The sequence below is a fragment of the Onychostoma macrolepis genome, chromosome 08 (assembly GCF_012432095.1).
Source record: "Onychostoma macrolepis isolate SWU-2019 chromosome 08, ASM1243209v1, whole genome shotgun sequence".
NCBI classification, from domain to species: Eukaryota; Metazoa; Chordata; class Actinopteri; order Cypriniformes; family Cyprinidae; genus Onychostoma; species Onychostoma macrolepis.
Genome location: NC_081162.1, coordinates 18,374,972 through 18,393,989, shown reverse-complemented (window position 1 = coordinate 18,393,989; position 19,018 = coordinate 18,374,972). Strand labels below are relative to the sequence as shown.

At 38.1% G+C, this 19,018-nt stretch overlaps 2 protein-coding genes across 6 annotated transcripts in view; one reads left to right on the top strand and one right to left on the bottom strand.

Moving 5' to 3' along the window:
• The window catches only part of fcho1 (FCH and mu domain containing endocytic adaptor 1), a 46,538-nt gene extending 29,939 nt beyond the window's left edge, over positions 1-16,599 (top strand). For both annotated transcript variants that reach the window (XM_058783727.1, XM_058783729.1), the window contains exons 8-27: positions 611-709; positions 874-970; positions 1,168-1,285; positions 1,641-1,665; positions 2,667-2,727; positions 3,784-3,968; positions 4,646-4,670; positions 4,795-4,851; positions 5,681-5,732; positions 6,608-6,726; positions 7,064-8,026; positions 10,936-11,042; positions 11,967-12,081; positions 12,510-12,621; positions 12,718-12,873; positions 12,960-13,092; positions 13,661-13,857; positions 14,041-14,105; positions 15,144-15,311; positions 16,173-16,599. In XM_058783727.1, the coding sequence (XP_058639710.1) occupies positions 611-709; positions 874-970; positions 1,168-1,285; positions 1,641-1,665; positions 2,667-2,727; positions 3,784-3,968; positions 4,646-4,670; positions 4,795-4,851; positions 5,681-5,732; positions 6,608-6,726; positions 7,064-8,026; positions 10,936-11,042; positions 11,967-12,081; positions 12,510-12,621; positions 12,718-12,873; positions 12,960-13,092; positions 13,661-13,857; positions 14,041-14,105; positions 15,144-15,311; positions 16,173-16,201 (2,883 nt within the window). In that variant the 3' untranslated portion in view covers positions 16,202-16,599. The remainder of the gene's footprint in view (positions 1-610; positions 710-873; positions 971-1,167; positions 1,286-1,640; positions 1,666-2,666; positions 2,728-3,783; positions 3,969-4,645; positions 4,671-4,794; positions 4,852-5,680; positions 5,733-6,607; positions 6,727-7,063; positions 8,027-10,935; positions 11,043-11,966; positions 12,082-12,509; positions 12,622-12,717; positions 12,874-12,959; positions 13,093-13,660; positions 13,858-14,040; positions 14,106-15,143; positions 15,312-16,172) is intronic.
• Positions 16,600-16,628: 29 nt separating this feature from the next.
• The window catches only part of rfx2 (regulatory factor X, 2 (influences HLA class II expression)), a 45,963-nt gene continuing 43,573 nt past the window's right edge, over positions 16,629-19,018 (bottom strand). For all 4 annotated transcript variants that reach the window (XM_058783731.1, XM_058783732.1, XM_058783730.1 and 1 more), the window contains 2 exons: positions 18,531-18,573; positions 16,629-18,434 (listed from right to left, as the gene is read on the bottom strand). In XM_058783731.1, coding sequence (XP_058639714.1) covers positions 18,310-18,434; positions 18,531-18,573 — 168 coding nt within the window. In that variant the 3' untranslated portion in view covers positions 16,629-18,309. The remainder of the gene's footprint in view (positions 18,435-18,530; positions 18,574-19,018) is intronic.

Below are 19,018 nucleotides of genomic sequence, written 5' to 3'. Positions count from 1 at the left end.
TCCATGTCAGAATGTCCGAAAATATTTAATTTTGCACATGTATTTTTCCCACATGTATTCAGTGGAGTAGGCCTAATTTTTTCATTTTCTGTTAGCGTTCTGTTAATAATTCCAAATAGTATTCTAAACAGTCCTAAAAATTACAAAATGTAACAAAAAAAAACAATTTTGACTCATAGGTCAAATATTGAAATAACCATCAGAAGATTAATATCTGTTGGTAATGACTAAAAGTAGGCAGTGAAGTATTTATAATTATTTTATAAAATAAATGTATGTTTTATAACTTGACTGTCTTTAAAAGATATATCATATCTGTTTTTCTTTTATTTCCATTATATTTTTGTTAACCATTTTAAAGCAATAAGAAGGTTGAAGCCATACCGTATTGTAAATATTCACAATATACACTACTGTTGGAAAGTTTGAGAAGATTATACTTTTATTAAGCAATAATGCATAAAATAAATTGTCTGGTAAATAAATGCAGCCTTGTTGAGCATAAGAGAAAAACATTTTAAAAGTCTTACCGACACCAAACTTTTAAACAGTACTATCGGTCAGTAGAGGTCAATAGCTTCTCTTTAAATTTGTCCTTCTACATCTGCAGAAATTTCAGGACATTGAGGAGGCTCATTTACGTCAGATGAAACTACTGATCAAAGCGTATTCACACTCCATTGAAGACACGCATGTACAGGTTGGGCAGGTACGGCTCACTCTGGGGATTTGACCTACTCCTATATTCTGTTTGCATCCTGTAATTTTTCTGAAAACTTTTCAGACGAATTACCCCTGTGGCTCAGAGTTGTTCTGGTCAATGGGGTCTCTATTAGCTGTGATTGATAAAAATCTTTGTTCTGTCTCCTTCAGGTCCATGAGGAATTCAAGCAGAACGTGGAGAACATTGGCATTGAAAACCTCATTCAGAAGTTTACAGAGCAGAAGGGAACAGGGAAGGAGAGACCCGGTGAGTCACAGAAAGATAAAAACACTTTCTGATTTCCCCAGAAATTGCATTTCTGTTTTATTGGATAGCAATGCATTGAAAATCATTCTTCTGCAAAATACAAGGTTTTATAATTTGTCATATTGTGCTTTCAAATGTACTGCACATCTCCGAACCTTCCTTAAACTTCTGTGTGTGTTTGTGTGGGTGTGGATAAGGTCCAGTAGGGTTCGAGGAATATCTGTCCCCACTAGTATCTGAGAACAGTAAAAAGAGTCGTGCTAAAGCCTTCAGGATCCCTGGACTGGGAAAGAAAGACAAGGAACCAGATTCAACGTGAGTCATGCAATCACAACATATTTAAAGAGATAGTTCACCCAAATATGAAAATTCTGTCATCAATTACTCACCCTCATGATGTTCCAAACCCGTAAGAGTTTTGTTCATCTTCAGAACACAAATTAAGATATTTTTGATGAAATTGGAGAGCTTTCTGACCCTCCATAGACAGCAACACAAGGTTTGGAACGACATGAGGTTGAGTAATTAATGACAGAATTAATGAAATTTTTGGGTGAACTATCCCTTTAACGTTCTAGATCAGGAGAACAATCAAAAATGAGTTTTTCAGTGACCAACTCTTCTTATATACTGTATGGATTTTCATACCTCTTCTGTTTTTGTCTTCTAGGGAGTCCGCTGTGGCAGATGCACTTGTGAGTTCCCATAACACACACACACACACACTCTCTTTGCTGAACTGATTTTACATAGAGAACAGGTGATTTATGTGTGTGTGTGTGTGTGCGTGTGTGTGCATGGTTACTGGTCTTCTATCATCAGCTGTTCTTGATTAAATTTCTGTGACTCTTTTTAGACCATCTGAAGAACTCTCCTCTCAAACCAGTTGTTAGTTTACTAACACACATATGTACATAGACCATAGACACTATACTAGTGAGGACATCTCGAAGCCGGATATGTATTTATTTTTATTTATTGGAATATAATTTATTCCAAAATTTCATTTAATTTTAATATGGACATCACTAAAAGTAATGACAATTTGCGATTCGATTAAATGCTCTGATTCAATGATTCATTCAGTCTTTGGAATGATTCATCAACAGAACCGGCTTATATTTGTTTGTCGTTGAATCGAACTGCACTGATTATGCTAAATATATTTGTTTCACTCAAAAGAACCAGTTCCAGGACCAGTAGCATAGTTCTGTATACTTAATTTTGGATTTTAGTTTTTGTAAACTTTTGAGGACAAATTTGTCCTTAAAAATAGCAAAATAAACCCTCCTCCAGATGTAAACAGAAACATACACAGACTTCTGTGTGTATACGCTATGCAAGAGAGAGTGACGTGTTTGGCAAGGCCTGGTTACCTCATTAAGCTATATTTAACCTTGGCAATACTCATGGTGTTTAATGAATGTCTGATAGCCCACTGACTGCCAAAATCCTTCATAAACACACACGTGTTACAGGCAGTTATGTAAGACGTCAGGCTGCTACTAACTCTTAAAACATTGGCACTGTTTTCATATGAGCCATGGCAACAGCTTTAGCGTGCTTATGAGTGAAAAAAAAACCACATCCACGTTACAGATCTCCAACAAATCATCGCTCTCTCAGCTGATGTCCTGTGCCTTTAAATGTTGTTTCTTATTGTGAGCTTGTGCTGTCTGTTTGTGCTTATGTGTAGAACTCGCCCCTCGAAGTGGACGACGAGGGCTTTGTGATACGTGCAGACGTCAACCAGAATGATATCCTTCAGAATAAGCCATCAGGAGTGCATTCAGTGAGAGTATACAGTGTGTGTGTGTGTGTGTGTGTGTGCAGAACGGTGTATGTACTTACAGTCTGAGATTACTAGCTTCAATTCATTTTAATACATTTATATTATGGTTTGTCTCTCTTTTACTGTTATGACAGCTGGACTCAAGGTTTATTACCTTCACAAGTTTGTGTAAAACTTAATAATCATATGATCCAGCATGATTTGACAATCATCAAAAGAGCATCTTGTACTGCAATGGAAGCAAAAACATCTGTACAAAAGTCACTAGTCTGCTTATTTGATTAATAACCTAGAAATAGAATCTTGAAGATTTTTCATTTATGTCATAAGATTTTATTTTAAACGGTTCAAAATTCTAAAGCTTTCTGAAATCCTAAAATTTATTTTCAACTTGGCCTCAGGCTTTTGAACCTTACTGTAGATATTTGAGGATTGAGAAGTATATCCTCAGCACTACAACAAACAATTTTGCCAAAACTTATTTTTATTCTCATAGCTCATCCACGGTCTAAAACAGAGGGAGAGGAGAGGGATTTATTTGCCGCATTTGTTTGCTTTTTATTATTATTTTCTGCAAAACTGTCTTCACACCATCAAAAGTATCACATACTGATAGAAAGGAAGTTATTGTCAGGAAGTGTGGTTTAATAAGGCAGGATGTCTAATAGAGACACTTCTATTGTTTGATAACGGGCAGTGATGGATATGCCGTCTACTTTCCAATAACAATTTCTCCCCAAATACCCTGTGATGAAGACCTGTTATCATTCTTAGGTTCCTGAGAATTTAAGTTCATCATGAAGGTTGTTTAAGGATATGAAACTCAGTAGCCTCTCTAAATAGGATGGTTATTTTTGCACCTCATCACAGTTTGTAGACTATTCAGAACAGCTGTGTTTGTGTGAGTGCTTGCACTCATGTCTATTTGTGTCCGTGTGTGTTTTTTCTTTGTACCTGTGTGCGAATACATGCGTATCCTGCATAGTGTCTGGATTTGCTCCTTAACTGCATTGCTCTCTACGTTGTGCTGCTGAGGGGAAGGAGGGAAATTTTTACTCCAGCGACTCGGATTTCGATGATGATGAGCCCAAGAAGTTTCACATCAAGATCCGACCGGTTGCCAGCAGTAACCGTAGCAACTCGGCAGCCAATGAACTGGAGCTGAAGGCCACAGTGGGGGCGTTGACCCTGCCCCCTAACAGAGCGGTAAGTATTTAATCTTTAATAGCTAAAATGAGACTGATGCAGGTGGTTTTAAGAGATTTATTGTACAGCTATATATAAATCTGTTTTATTCTACATGTCGAGATCACAAGACTAGTCAAAGAATACTCACATTGTCTCGCTATTCTCCCATTATTTGACATTTTAGTTTCAGAATAAATGAAAAACAGATGAACTAAACAAATAAACAGACTAACTAAACAGGTCTAATCTGATTGGCTGTAACTTCTGTGAGCCAGGATTTTACTAGTTTGCCTGTAAGCAAAAGTCATGTTTGCAAGGTACCAGACTGCTAAAATGCACTCCTGAGCAAAAACAAATGACTGTATTTGCCAAAGGCTTGGGTTTTTAGTGTAATCAAATCTTTGAAAAATAGTGTTTTTTGTCTAATGTATCTATGTCTAGTTTATTCAGAAAATCCACACATAAACAGTACATTAAAACAAAGTGATTGGCAAAATGGCAAGAGAATAAAGTCCATGACTGCTGCTGTCATATTGGTTAGTTAGAAAAATAAAGAAGATACTGCAAAACCTAAACAATTTGTGCATCTTTACAATGTACTCTCTCATTTTAAAGGTGTTATTAAAAATATGGTGCAAAACATTGATTAAATTGCATTTTTTGTGACTCTTCCTTTCATTCATCCCATTCTGTAGGTGTCAGTAAAGAAGCAGCTCTCCCGTAAGTTAACTTGTATTTCCCTCTTTATCTCAGACTATATTGTATTATGTATATTATGTTATTATGTTACTTATATATTATGTTAGTGTGAATATTTTTCATGTGTCCCATTTCTCCATTACAGGAAACTCCAGTTCAGCAGGTCGATCTGAAGGGGAAGGGGAAAGTGTTCCCCAGAGAGGTCGGTCACACTCCGCAGACGTCCATTTCTGTACTCATTCAGCTAGAGTTACATCATAGATCATTAATTTTTCAGTTCTCATGCACTGTTCCTGCGACTAATTTCGACAAGCCATCTCAAATGGCTACAGTCTCTCACACAATGTCCCACCTCCTCCTCTGTCCACATTAATAGATGTCATTATCCCACAAGTTGCATCTAACACCTTAATCACAGCAATCTGCCATTCAGCTGACCTGGGATCAGTGTCATAACTGCACTGTCATTATTGCCTTGTACTGACAGCCTGATCTCAGGTCAGCTGAATTGCTGTAATTACAGTCTCAGAATGAGCTCTATTTTTGTATCGTGGGTTTTGACAATAATTGCAAAAGTGGAAACAATTTGTTGTGTGTATGTGGTTTGAAGAAAATGCTTTTAGGCTGTCTTCCTCCCAGGCTCACTATTACTCAAATTGCTTAATTGCAGACATTAGTCACATAGATTAATGGTACTATTATATGTTAGTACATTTGTTTGAATAATTTTGTGATTTGAAAATGTGTATTTTTTTCTATTCAGTGATTATTATACTGTGCTATTATATGCTATACGTTATGTATTATGTGTGTGGTGTAATGGTCATAGATCTAGGCTGGTTACCAAATCATGAATCACAATTGTGGCTATTAGAAAGGCATTTAATGTAATGTTTCTTCATGGAGAATTCCTATAATAAGTGTACTGTAAGTCACTTTGGATAAAAAAACATCTGCTAAATGACCCCTTACTTTATTATTGTATGATATTGTTATATTGCGCAGTAGAGTAATGTTTTGTTGTTCTACAGATGGAGAACAGGAGGGTCTGCGCAGATCCACGTCTAGCCCAGATCACAGCAGGTACAGTGAGATTTTCCATATTGTATAATTACTGAACGCTTTAACATCCAAAAATGCAGATTTAAAGGTGAAGTGTGTCCTTTTTTTGGCACTAAATGTATAAATGCTAAATGCTGAATGTTGGTCTCGCCCCAAACCCATGCCATTGGTTGAGCCAGAAGTTAAAATGTTAAGACAAACTGAACAAAAAAGCAGTTTAATAAATAAATACAAATTCTAAATTTAATCAATTAATAATTTAATTTAATATTTATGTTATTTAGATATACAATCATCTTTATTAGGTTATTTATATTATTTAGATTATAAACACTACCGTTTAAAAGTTTGCAGTCGGTTATATTTTAAATGTTTTTGAAAGAAGATTCTTATGCTCACCAAAGCTGCATTTATTTGATCAAATGTACAGTAAAACGGTAATATTGTGAAATACCACTACAATTTAAAATAACTATTTTAAATTTCAGTATATTTTAAAATATTCATATAATAGCAAAGCTGAAATTTCAGCAGCTGTTATTCCAGTCTTCAGTGTCACATGATCCTTCAGACATTTTTCAAATATGCTGATTTAGTGCTCAAGAAACAACTATTTTTTTTTTTTTTTTATTATTATTATCATTATCATTATCAACAGTGTTGAAAACTTTTGCTGGTTAATGTATTAATTCATTAGTGGAAACCGTGATCCAGTGCTTTTCTGTAAAGGTGAAAATCTTACAGACCACAAACTTTTGAACACTAGTTTGAATTTAAATAATAGTTTTAATAATGTTGTTTCTATTATTTTAGTTATTAATTCTGCATTTTAATGGCCTCAGTTTCTCCTACGTTCACTTCTTCACCCATTCAGTTTCCTCCTCTCATCTCTGCAGGCTGAGTTCCACAGCATCCGTTTCGGACGCTCTGTTTGGACCTCCTCTGGAGTCGGCCTTTAAGTCCCACAGCTTTGCTGGCAGAGAGCAGCTCCAGAACACCTTTGCTGCGTCTGAATGTAAATCTCCAGCAGCACACCACCCCAACCACATTACCGTGATAGATGAGAATCGACTGGACGAGCTATCCTCTTAGAGCGTTTTTTCGAAAACGAATAATTAAAAGCTTTATACTAGCCTAATGTGTGCCAAAGTGTGCATTACCATATTCTAAGAATTAATTGACTCACTTTGTCAAAACTACTTGTGTAGGCATTAAAGCATGAATTATTCAATTATGGAGCAAAGTGGAATGTGAATTATATTTCTGCAGTCAGCCTTTTCCTCATCAAATCTGTTGCTTTTTAAAGAAGTTTCTATTCTGATCAGTAATAGACTTTTCTTTATCTTTGACAGATGCAGCATTCTCTTCTGATTCATCCTCTCCGGAGAATGTGGAGGATTCTGGACTGGATTCGCCCTCCCATCAGCCCCTTGGGGCTTCCCCGGAGCCCACCGGTTGGGCAGCCTGGCCATCCACTCAGTCTCAATCTAAAGACTCTGTAAACTTGAGCCGATCGTCTGACCCCTTCCTCGCTGCGTTCTGTGACCCCTCACCCGGCCGATCTCCTCTTCCGCAGGACGACGCCACAAATGCCTGGCCTTCCAGTCTTCGTTCTCCACGTGCCCCAACCAACGTCGAGCCCACCACCTTCAGCTTCCCGGCCTTCTCCCACAGCCTGGCATCTTCAGAACTGGAGCCCTCTGTGTGGAGCTGTAAACACATTCCTCCAGAAGACCCCTTCCTAGATGCTTTCGAACGCTCCGCCCCCAAAGACAAACTGCCTCCACCTGATGCCTGGGCCCCGCCTCCCCCTCGGCCCACCAGGGACGGCAGGGGCATGGAAGGCCGCACCGATCCCTTTTCCATCTCTCTGAATGACACTAAAACCCTCCCTCCCCCATCCTCCTCCCGCAAAGACCGAGACCGAAAGAGAGAACGTAGCGTCCCACCTCCAGAGTCCCCAGATGATCCTTTCGCTATTACCATGATCGGTAGTCCAACGCACCAATCGTCGCTGGCGGCGCAGGCAGCTGCACAAGGCAGAACCAGTAGTACTAGGCCGACGCCCAGTCCTAACCCCGCCCCCAGTTCTCAGCCGAAGAAAGAGCTGGTGCACTGGAACTCGGTGCATAACCCTTTCAGTGAGGGTACTACAAATAACTCTGTCACACAGGAGTCCACCAGAAAACAGAGATCTTTTAACGACGAGCCTCGTAGGAACGGACCGCCACTCACACGGCATTCTGGGCCACAGGAGGACCTCTGCTTCTCTACAGACAAGGACCAGAACTTCCTGGATATTAACACACAACCAGGTATTATAGACTAATGTATGACTAATATGGTGTTTTAATGACTGTAGTGGATGATACTATGCCAGTAAACAATGGTGAGCTATACACTGTGGTGATGCCACCTAGGTAATTGTAAAATATTGAACAAATGTTTTCTGCAGTGTTTGTGGAGATGCCATTTAATTTGATATTTTTTATTTGCCCAAAAGTGTCTAATTGTTTTTTGGATCCACTGTGTAATACAGTTTAATGATGACAGAAAACATAAACGTACACTACTGCTCAAAAGTTTGGTAAGATCTCTAAACGTTTTACAAAGATGTTTCCTGTGCTCACCCAGGCTGCATTTATTTAATCAAAAATACAGAAAAAACAGTAATATTCTGAAATGTTATTACAATTAATTTTTATATATATATATATTTCAAAATGTATTTTTTATTCCTCTGATGGCAAAGCTGAATTTTCAGCATACATAACTCCAGTCTTCAGTGTCACATGATCCTTCAGAAATCTTTCTAATTTGCTGATTTGGTGTTCAAGAAGCTTTTATTATTATTATTATCAGTGTTTTAAATAGTTGTGCTGCTTAGTATTTTTTGCAGAAACCACAATAAATAAATCTGTAATAAATGGCTTTATTTATGTAGTATTATATTCTTTTAAAAAATCTTACTGACCCCAAACTTTTCAGTGGAAGTGAATTTGTTTCAACAATGTTCACTCAAAGTCCACACACATTTGGTTTCCATGTTTTATGGGCGTAATAGTTTTTATGCTGTACAAACTGTATTTTCTATCCCCTCACCCTAACACTGCATCTAAAACCTACCCCTCGCAGAAAACTTTCTGAATTTTTAGATTTCAAAAAACTTAATTCTATTTGATTTATAAGCTTGTTTCCTCATGGGGACCAAAACATTTCCCCTCAAGGACAATGATTTTGGATATTGTCATCTTTGTGGGGACATTTTGTCCCTTTAACAGACTTGAACCACACACACACACAAACAAAGTGTATCCGTTAGCAAGATCCATTTCATGCATGAACGAATCATTCAGAGCAATTTAATGATTTGTTTCCAACTCAGAAATACAAGTACAGTCGTGGCCAAAAGTTTTGAGAATTACATAAATATTAGTTTTCACAAAGTTTGCTGCTAAACTGCTTTTAGATATTTGTTTCAGTTGTTTCTGTGATGTACTGAAATATAATTACAAGCACTTCATACGTTTCAAAGGCTTTTATCGACAATTACATGACATTTATACAAAGAGTCAGTATTTGCAGTGTTGGCCGTTCTTTTTCAGGACCTCTGCAATTCGACTGGGCATGCTCTCAATCAACTTCTGGGCCAAATCCTGACTGATAGCAACCCATTCTTTCTTAATCACTTCTTGGAGTTTGTCAGAATTAGTGGGTTTTTGTTTGTCCACCCGCCTCTTGAGGATTGACCACAAGTTCTCAATGGGATTAAGATCTGGGGAGTTTCCAGGCCATGGACCCAAAATTTCAACGTTCTGGTCCCCGAGCCACTTAGCTATCACTTTTGCCTTATGGCACGGTGCTCCATCGTGCTGGAAAATGCATTGTTCTTCACCAAACTGTTGTTGGATTGTTGGAAGAAGTTGCTGTTGGAGGGTGTTTTGGTACCATTCTTTATTCATGGCTGTGTTTTTGGGCAGAATTTTGAGTGAGCCCACTCCCTTGGATGAGAAGCAACCCCACACATGAATGGTCTCAGGATGCTTTACTGTTGGCATGACACAGGACTGATGATAGCGCTCACCTTTTCTTCTTCTGACAAGCCTTTTTCCAGATGCCCCAAACAATTGGAAAGGGGCTTCATCGGAGAATATGACTTTGCCCCAGTCCTCAGCAGTCCATTCACGATACTTTCTGCAGAAGATCAATCTGTCCCTGATGTTTTTTTTGGAGAGAAGTGGCTTCTTTGCTGCCCTTCCTGACACCAGGCCATCTTCCAAAAGTCTTCGCCTCACTGTGCGTGCAGATGCTCTCACACCTGCCTGCTGCCATTCCTGAGCAAGCTCTGCACTGGTGGCACTCCGATCCCGCAGCTGAATCCTCTTTAGGAGACGATCCTGGCACTTGCTGGACTTTCTTGGACGCCCTGAAGCCTTCTTTACAAGAATTGAACCTCTTTCCTTGAAGTTGCTGATGATCCTATAAATTGTTGATTTAGGTGCAATCTTAGTAGCCACAATATCCTTGCCTTTGAAGCCATTTTTATGCAACGCAATGATGGCTGCACGCGTTTCTTTGCAGGTCACCATGGTTAACAATGGAAGAACAAAGATTTCAAGCATCACCCTCCTTTTAACATGTCAAGTCTGCCATTCTAACCCAATCAGCCTGACATAATGATCTCCAGCCTTGTGCTCGTCAACATTCTCACCTGAGTTAACAAGACGATTACTGAAATGATCTCAGCAGGTCCTTTAATGACAGCAATGAAATGCAGTGGAAAGGTTTTTTTGGGATTAAGTTAATTTTCATGGCAAAGAAGGACTATGCAATTCATCTGATCACTCTTCATAACATTCTGGAGTATATGCAAATTGCTATTATAAAAACTTAAGCAGCAACTTTTCCAATTTCCAATATTTATGTAATTCTCAAAACTTTTGGCCATGACTGTATTTATGAATCAGACATTTCTACCTTTCGCATGAATAGGCAAATGTCAAGATTTTCTGTGAATTTTCTGAAGACATAAAAATAGCATATAGGCCACTTTTATGGTGTTCTTTTACATTCATTATATTGAAAAAATGGCCAAGATATTCATCCAATTGTTTTGTTCCATGGCATAAAGTCAGTTGTGTTTGCAATGACATGAGGGTGAAGAAATGATGACAGGACTGTCATATTTGGGTTCTTTATCTTCCCTCTTGTCTGTCTCTCTCAGTCTCCCAGCATGGTTTCAGGCAGGACAGCACTGAGCGTCTGGCATTGGCTCCTCCTCGGTCTGTACGGTCCAAGCGCTCCTCAGGCAGACCCAGTGGCTGTGAGCGGGTAAATGCTCCACAGACCTTATTGCAACTATCCAGCCAGCGCACTTAAGCTTCTTTAAAACCATATAAACAAATCCCTTAATCGTGCTCTGCTGCAGCTTTCTTCATTCATCTCTTGTTTTATGAGATGCGGTTTCTCTCATGTGGTCCTTCAAATTGCTCCCTTGACTTCAGCTCTAAATTAACGCCACTACTGAGATTCCACATCAAGCCTTTAATTGCGTTATACTGTAAGGTAGCAAATAACATTACAGTACATAGAAACAGGCCTCTGGTGGTTTGTTCAGCCCAGAAACACTAGTTTTCCATCCACACACAGTAGAAAGGAGAAAATGAATTGAAAATAGAGAGTTGACAGATAACATGGACGTGAACTTCTCTCATTTCTTCCAACATCAATGTATTAGTTTAAAATGTATGGGGAAAGTGTATCATTTTCAGTGCAATGTATGGTCTTCATTTTATTTTCACCATATGTGACCCTGGACCACAAAACCAGTCATAAGTAGCACAGGTATATTTGCAGCAATAACCAACAATACAAAAAAAATATTTAAAAAAATTGACCCTTATGACTTGTTTTTATGGTCCAGGGTCACATATGTTATTTATTTTATTTATTTATTTATTTAAATTGAATTTAACTTTATTTTATTTTGTTTTAATTAATAGTTATGCTTTTTTTACTGTTCACTTAAATAGTCCTGTAGAATGTAATAAAAGTGCATGTTTAATATTTACAAAAATATATATAAATTATAAAAAAAAAAAAAAAATGATACAATGTTTAAATTAAGAATGTTATACTGTATAAATTATAATTTCATTTTAGAATAGCATTCTACACTGTAGCACACTGCAGAAAGTACCATAAATCCTCAGTTCATAATTTAGATTTTGGCCCTTTTTCTGTGGTGTGTCTCAGTCTAGGTCCCTGTGCTCGTCTCCTCTGCCTGAGCCCAGTCCCCCCCTCACCTCCTCATCCTCCTCCAGCCCCAGCGAATGGGGGGTGCAGAACCGCGGTCCCAGCCCAGCCCGAGGTGACCCAAGACACTCCTATTTCCCTAAACACCCACATTATCACAGAATTTAATCATATATTACACTGAGATACAGCCCGAGTAGCTTTGCTGTAATCTTATTATGCTAATCCAATGTAGACATAAGCACATTTACGGAGGGGACAGTCAGGAAATGTCCTCATCACTATTTTGCCGTGACTGATTTCATTCAATAGCCCACAGGCATGCATCTCATACAGAGGAAGCATCTCCCAAGCCCTATGTGGTATTCAATTGCTGATTCATTTATTTATCCACGTTCCACAAAATCCCAGAACTGACAGCAGCAAATATAGCTATGTAGTTAAATGTGTCTCAATTTATGTCTCAATTAGCAGTTTTATGAAAATAGTTTTTGAAATGTTTTTGGACATTTCTAATCATAATCTCGAATTGTGATCCTGCAGGTTTGTCTCGAGGGCCCAGTCCCATTTCTCTGAGTACTCAGGAGTCTTGGCCTGTAGCCGCAGCCATCACAGAGTACATCAACGCCTACTTCAGAGGAGGAGAACACAACCGGTCCGTCTGAGCTTCTTTCACCCCATCTGGAGGACAAAGCCTTTTATCACACTGTAGCTCTAACTTAAAGTGAATTGCTGTGTATCTGTGTTTTAGCTGTCTGGTTAAGATCACCGGCGACCTCACTATGTCCTTTCCTGCTGGCATCATTCGCATTTTCACAGCCAACCCCAACGCACCAGTATTAAGCTTCAGATTGGTGAACATCTCTCGAGTGGACCACTTCTTACCCAACCAGAAGTTACTCTACAGGTATGTTGCTCTTAAACACTAAAACTGACCTGGACTGGGCTCAATACAAGCTCTATGGACAGCATCTTTGGTCTTTGTGCCTGCAGCGACCCGTCACAGAGTGACCCGAACACCAAGGATTTCTGGTTCAACATGCCGGCCTTGACACTTCACCTGCAGAGAGAGGCAGAGCTCAACCCGCAGGCCTCCTATTACAATGTGGCTCTGCTAAAATACCAGGTCAGTCAACACAAACCTAATGAGTGCTTGAATTACAATATGACCTGCTTTTTGCATGTTCAGTACAACATGCCACCAAAATAAATGTTCACTCCTTGGCCCTCCTTTTCTTAAAAAAGTAATAATAATAAAACCTTGGATACCGTGATCGAGGCCAATCTGTAAATGTTAAATACTGCTTTAGTAGTGCTCGCATTCTATTTCTTTGCAAAGTTTTAGTCAATACTGTTTTTGCTATAACAACATAACGCCATAAACCCTAAATGACTAAAAAAACATTTAGACAGCTTTACAGCTCAAATAATGTTGAAGTAACTGAAGAATTAGTGTACACTATTGTTCCAAAGTTTGGGTTTACTAAGATTTTTTTTTTTCTTTTTCCTTTCAGCAATTAATACTTTTAATCAGCAAGGATGCATTAAATTGATTATAAGTGAAAAGTGTTAAAACTCATTTTTACTGTATTTGGATCAAATAAATGCAGCATTGAATATTCCTTTTACAACTGCCATCTTAGAAAATGTTTTTAAACTGTTAATCTGAGCTTTTTGAATGAATTCTGTCCTAGGCGTCCTCTCAGGATCCGGGGCGTGCGCCCCTCCTGCTGTCGGCCGAGTGTCAGCGCAGTGGAACAGTGACCCGTGTGTCTCTGGATTATCACTGCTGTCCCGCAACCGCCCCCGCCACCCAGCTGGCCTCCGTACAAGTGCTGCTGCCCCTCGATCACACCGCCACCGACCTGCAGTGCCAGCCGCCCGCTTCCTGGTGAGAAGCAGTGTGTGTGAATGACTTCCATTAATAATACAGTACTGGGAGTTTCCAAGGAAAGAAAACTGACATTTAGGTGTTTGCTTATAGAGATGGAAACAAAAGAAGAAAATGAAGTGAATATGTGATGAAAGAGCTGATAGATGAAGAGAACATGTTTTATTTGTTGTTGTTTCGCAGGAACACAGAGGAAAGACGACTCCTATGGAAATTGTCCAACCTCTCTCCAACAAATCACAGCAAAGGTCAGTGCTGCCACCACCTGTTCATCCTCACCATTCTTTTTTTATTGCTTGTTCATGATTCATGTTTAAGGGAGTTTTTTTTCCCCCCCATCCTCATGTCATAATATTAATAGCATTATTTATTCCACAAAAGGAGAATTCTTAAGAATTTTCATGTCATTCAGACAAGCTCTAAAGAGGACAAAAACGTGCTCTGTACAGCTTATGCATTGTAAACTAAGCAGTATTATTATTGTGTATATAGTAATATAGTATTTATAAATATTGATAGAATTAATTTAGAAATTTTATCTGCTTATTTTTTAGTTTTAGTACTTCAAATTATCTCCAATTTAAGCTTTTTTTTTTTTTTTTTCCCATCTCATATTTATATAAATATAATAATTTATTGGTTTATTTCAGCAATAACAACACTGATTGTCAGATGGACCTAAATTTAAAGCAATTAATGCTAATTATAACAACAAAAACCTTTGGTTCTTTTTCCATGAAGTCTAACCTGTGCCTTATTTGATTTACTTGCAGCATACAGAATTGTAATTTGATTTGAATATGGATTCTGTAGAGTTTTAACAAAAAAGCACATGGGCTGGAAATTGTGAGTAAATAATGACAGAATTTTCAGGTTAGAAGTTTCATTTTAAAGAACTTTTCAAACAACAGTGATATAAAATGGAGGAACTAAAGAATATCTAATGAGTATTGATTTTCTTGGAAAAAAAAAAAAAAAAGCGTTGCACTATATATAGTTTAGCGTTGGCAGATCTGAGTTTAGATCACTGTTCTGACACAAGATGTTTTCAGGGAAAGTGGGCGGAAGAGAGGCTGCTCCAAGTTAGAGGCCAAGAAACAAACTTATGAATACATATGATCATGGGAGTCCTGTGAACATTTTGGAAGCAACATATTTATTCAAATATGGCCACCATTAGGATATTGTAAGATGCTCTTTTATTTCAAAAGGCTCTTGCACATATGTGACGTGAAGCCAGGAGCTGATGCTGACTCTGTGAATGTGTGTGTGTTTGTGGGTCACAGGGTCTGGCACGCTGTGCGCCAGTTGGCAGTGCCTGGAGGTGCCCCGCGGTCCTCCCCCGAGCCTGGCTGTGCAGTTTGTGGGATCGGGGGCGTCTCTCTCAGGCCTGGATGTGGAGCTGGTGGGCAGCCGCTACCGCATGTCGCTGGTGAAGAAGAGGTTTGCCACAGGTGGGAGCCAGACCTACTTTTTGTCCCTCAAAAGCAGCTCATTTGAGAATTGTTTCTTCAGTCGAATATCTTGTTGTCAGGTGGTTGCTAGGATGTTCTCTAGATGGTTGCTTTCTGGTCTAATTAAAAAAAAAAGTTTCTGTGATATCCTAGTAAAGATATAGCTTCGCTCCCTCCTGCACTTTTAAGTTTGTGATTCTGTTTGTCTATATTAGTGTCACCATAGCACAACAAGCTAAGCTTCTCTAAAATGTATTTTATGGCATAACGTGCATACATAACATGTTTTTTTCCACGTAACTCAAACAGTAGAACATTTCATGTCCCAGTGAATGCATGAACTTATAAAAATATCTGTTTTGAATAAAAGCATCTGTAAAATGCATAAATATTTAGCCATTTGTGTAAATTGCAAAAAAAAAAAAAAAACAGCAGGAAGATCTATTTTTGACATAAGACTTTAGCTTGACATTAACTTAATCATGAATCATTGAGATACTATGTTTATTTTAAATGTTTTCATTTGTTTTTTTCAGTTTTCATTTTAAATTAAGTAATTTTGTTGTGTTTTGTGATTTTTAGTAGTTTAAGTGTCTAAATGGTATTTCAGTTTTAGATATTCTAGTACATTGTTAAACTAAATTAAAATAAATGTATATGTGTGTGCGTTTATTATTTTAGTTTTATTTCAGGTAATATTTAATCAAATACGGTATGAATGATAAAAAGGTATGATATTTGCTTTTTAATCCATGAAAACAAGTCTTAACGAGTTGATATTTAAAAATTGACCCATTTTTGCTGTGTTTTCTTGAAATAGCTTAAAACAGAAGCATAATGTTCATCTGTATTGTTTTACAGGAAAATACATGGCTGGCTGTTCTTTGTGAGCAGACTGCTTCACTACCGCAGAGGCACAACGTATGCACTTTTTAACCCCCCTGGGCTGCTGGAACTGTCCACGTGCTACAGGCCTGAAGAGGAGAGATCATATTGTATATACAGCGTGATGTGCGAAATCGCTAATACCCATGATGTACTGCTCTAGGACAAGTATGCCGTGGAATTAGGGACCACAACCAGCCTCTACTTTTATTTGTATAGAATTGTTTGTTCAGTGCGCAAGCCACACATTTATTTCAAGTTTGAAGAACTGGCTGTACATTTCTTTTCATTTTTAGTGCAAATTTGTGAATGAGTAAGTATGAAGATAAATAATGGATATAAAGTTCTGATATTTACAGAATGTATGTATGTTGAATATTCAAGAAAGGTTTAATATGAAAAATGAGTCCGTGTCAATCATTACACAGCAAGCAAGTGGTTTACACAAATTTATTACACTTTTTACCAGTACAAAATACAGTCGAACTAAGCGGTTGAGGCTAAATAAAGAATTTTTTAAAGACACAAAAATAAGGTATCAATATAGTAGTGAGAAGAATTGCATTTACCTCCATAAAAATAATCCATAGCAAGAAGCATTAAAAAAAAATAAAAAATTGATGAGCAAATTCCCTTCCCAAAAGCACACAACAGGCAAAGAACCATGACAGGCGTTAAAGTACAGAGCCTGACACTCACAACCAAACAACCACAGTGAGAAAACATCCGCCAATCACTTCTCAGAACAAACACAAAGCTAGTAGAAATGAAGTTTGTCTTTGTAAATAGCAGAGAGGAGAGGGACATGTAGGGTGCCCGTTACGGGCCGCTACCAGGCACCAGTAAAGATCCCCACCGGGTTCAGCACGACATTTACAAACGGATCCTGAAAACGACATCTCTCCTGAAAATATTTCCAGCTTTACGTCAGCACATCGTTTCCATTACAAGCGTGAAAACTAAAACATCAGATGTACAGCACCAGGTGATGAGGCGTATCTGTAAGAATCTGCATATTCTGTTACTGGATGTGTCTATTTTGGGTTTTCTACATCTTCTAGAAAAAGCTTTGCGCTATTATGTAGCTTTTACATTTTTTGCAATAACATTTACACAATATCTACTTAAATATGTAAAGGAAGTTCTTTTAATCGTTATTTAAAAATAAAAAAAGCTTGTATGTTCGTTTTTAATAAAAACGACACACGAACTATTCACATAACCTGCTGAGTGCACACTCACTTCCAGTTACTTCAGAAGGCCTTGTGTACAGACGCACGCTCACACACACAGGTACGCTCAATATATCAAGTCAGCTAGGCTCTTTTTAACCACTGCAAACAATTAAGAACTCGTCAAGTAACTACAAAACTAGACCAAAAAGTTTCACAAACCAGTTTTGATGGGAACTGCTCTGCTTGGGTTCATCTAAAGCAGAGCAATCTCCATCAATACAGTAGGCGTATGTACATCCCGAAGCTTTCGAACGAGAACGGGCCGCTTTCAGGGCAACAAACCGAGTTGAATAATCTCTTTTATAGTGATTTTTATAAAACGTAATAAAAGTTAGACATTAATTCGTTAGAACTAATAACTGTTGAGGTATAGACTAGGCATCTCATATGGCCGGGGTTTATCTACAAAACGGCATTGAAAAGGCTTTGCATGTGCAGCAGGTTGGGGTCGACGAGCGGGCAGCTTTGGGGTCAGCAGGTTGCATCTACGCCTGAGGAAACGGCCGAGGCAGAAAGTCTAAAATGTGACCATCTTTAAAAGGTGCTTTAGACATCTGAGGTTCTGAGACGATACATTCATTCTGCGGTTAGAGGCACGGCCAAGGGAACGACAGAACGAGAGAAAATCAAAGAGAAAGAGAGAGAGTTCTGCTCTAGTGTTTCTTTTCTCATCTAAGGCACTGAAAGAAGACTATGGCACATGAAAAAACACGTCACAAAACCAGCACGTTCTTGTTTCACAGTTGCAAAAAACCTAAAGGCGAGAGGGAGATACACACTGACCCTAAACAGACCTACGTACCCTCAAGATACAGAAAAACCTCACAGACAAGTGTTATCATCTTGGCCACCGGCAGCCGTTTGAGGTGGTCCTGCTCTTAGATCTCCTGCAGGGAGGGACTGATCTCGATTCGCTCACTCTTCACCGCCGGCTCGCTCATGCTCCTCTCGCTCATCCTCGACATGTCTCCGTCACTGGCCAGATCGTCTGAGAACGAAGCGTCTGGGAGACGAAAAGAGAGAAGGATGTTGGATACAGAGCAGAGGAACCTTCAAAATGAGTCAGAAACTTCGTTTGAGTTAGCATTAAAATTGTTACCTTTCTCCATGAGTGAAGGCATCATGGAACTGAGGTCACTGAACTGAAAAGGTGAAGACAACAACAAATTTAAAAAAAAACTCATATTTATATGTTGAATTTTCATATTTTATTACATTTTAGAAACTATTAAGTATAAATGACAATGATCTAAACTAAATTTAAATAATGTAAAATCAATTTCCACCAAAAACAAACAATTTTGCCACTAACAAATGTTTACCAAAAGTTAGTGTACTTCTTAACCGGAAAGACAAAGGTGTGAGGTAAATATCACTTGTGAGCAGAATTTGTTTAATTAATTATAATTATTAATAAAGTATATAGAGAGAGAGAGAGAGACGGTAAATGTTAATTACACTTTAATTATTAATGTGTAAATAGATATAATAATATAATAACAATATAGATATTATCATAATTTAATATTAAATTGCTAAAATTATATATGATTAATATCATTATTACGATGGGTGGATGTAATTTAT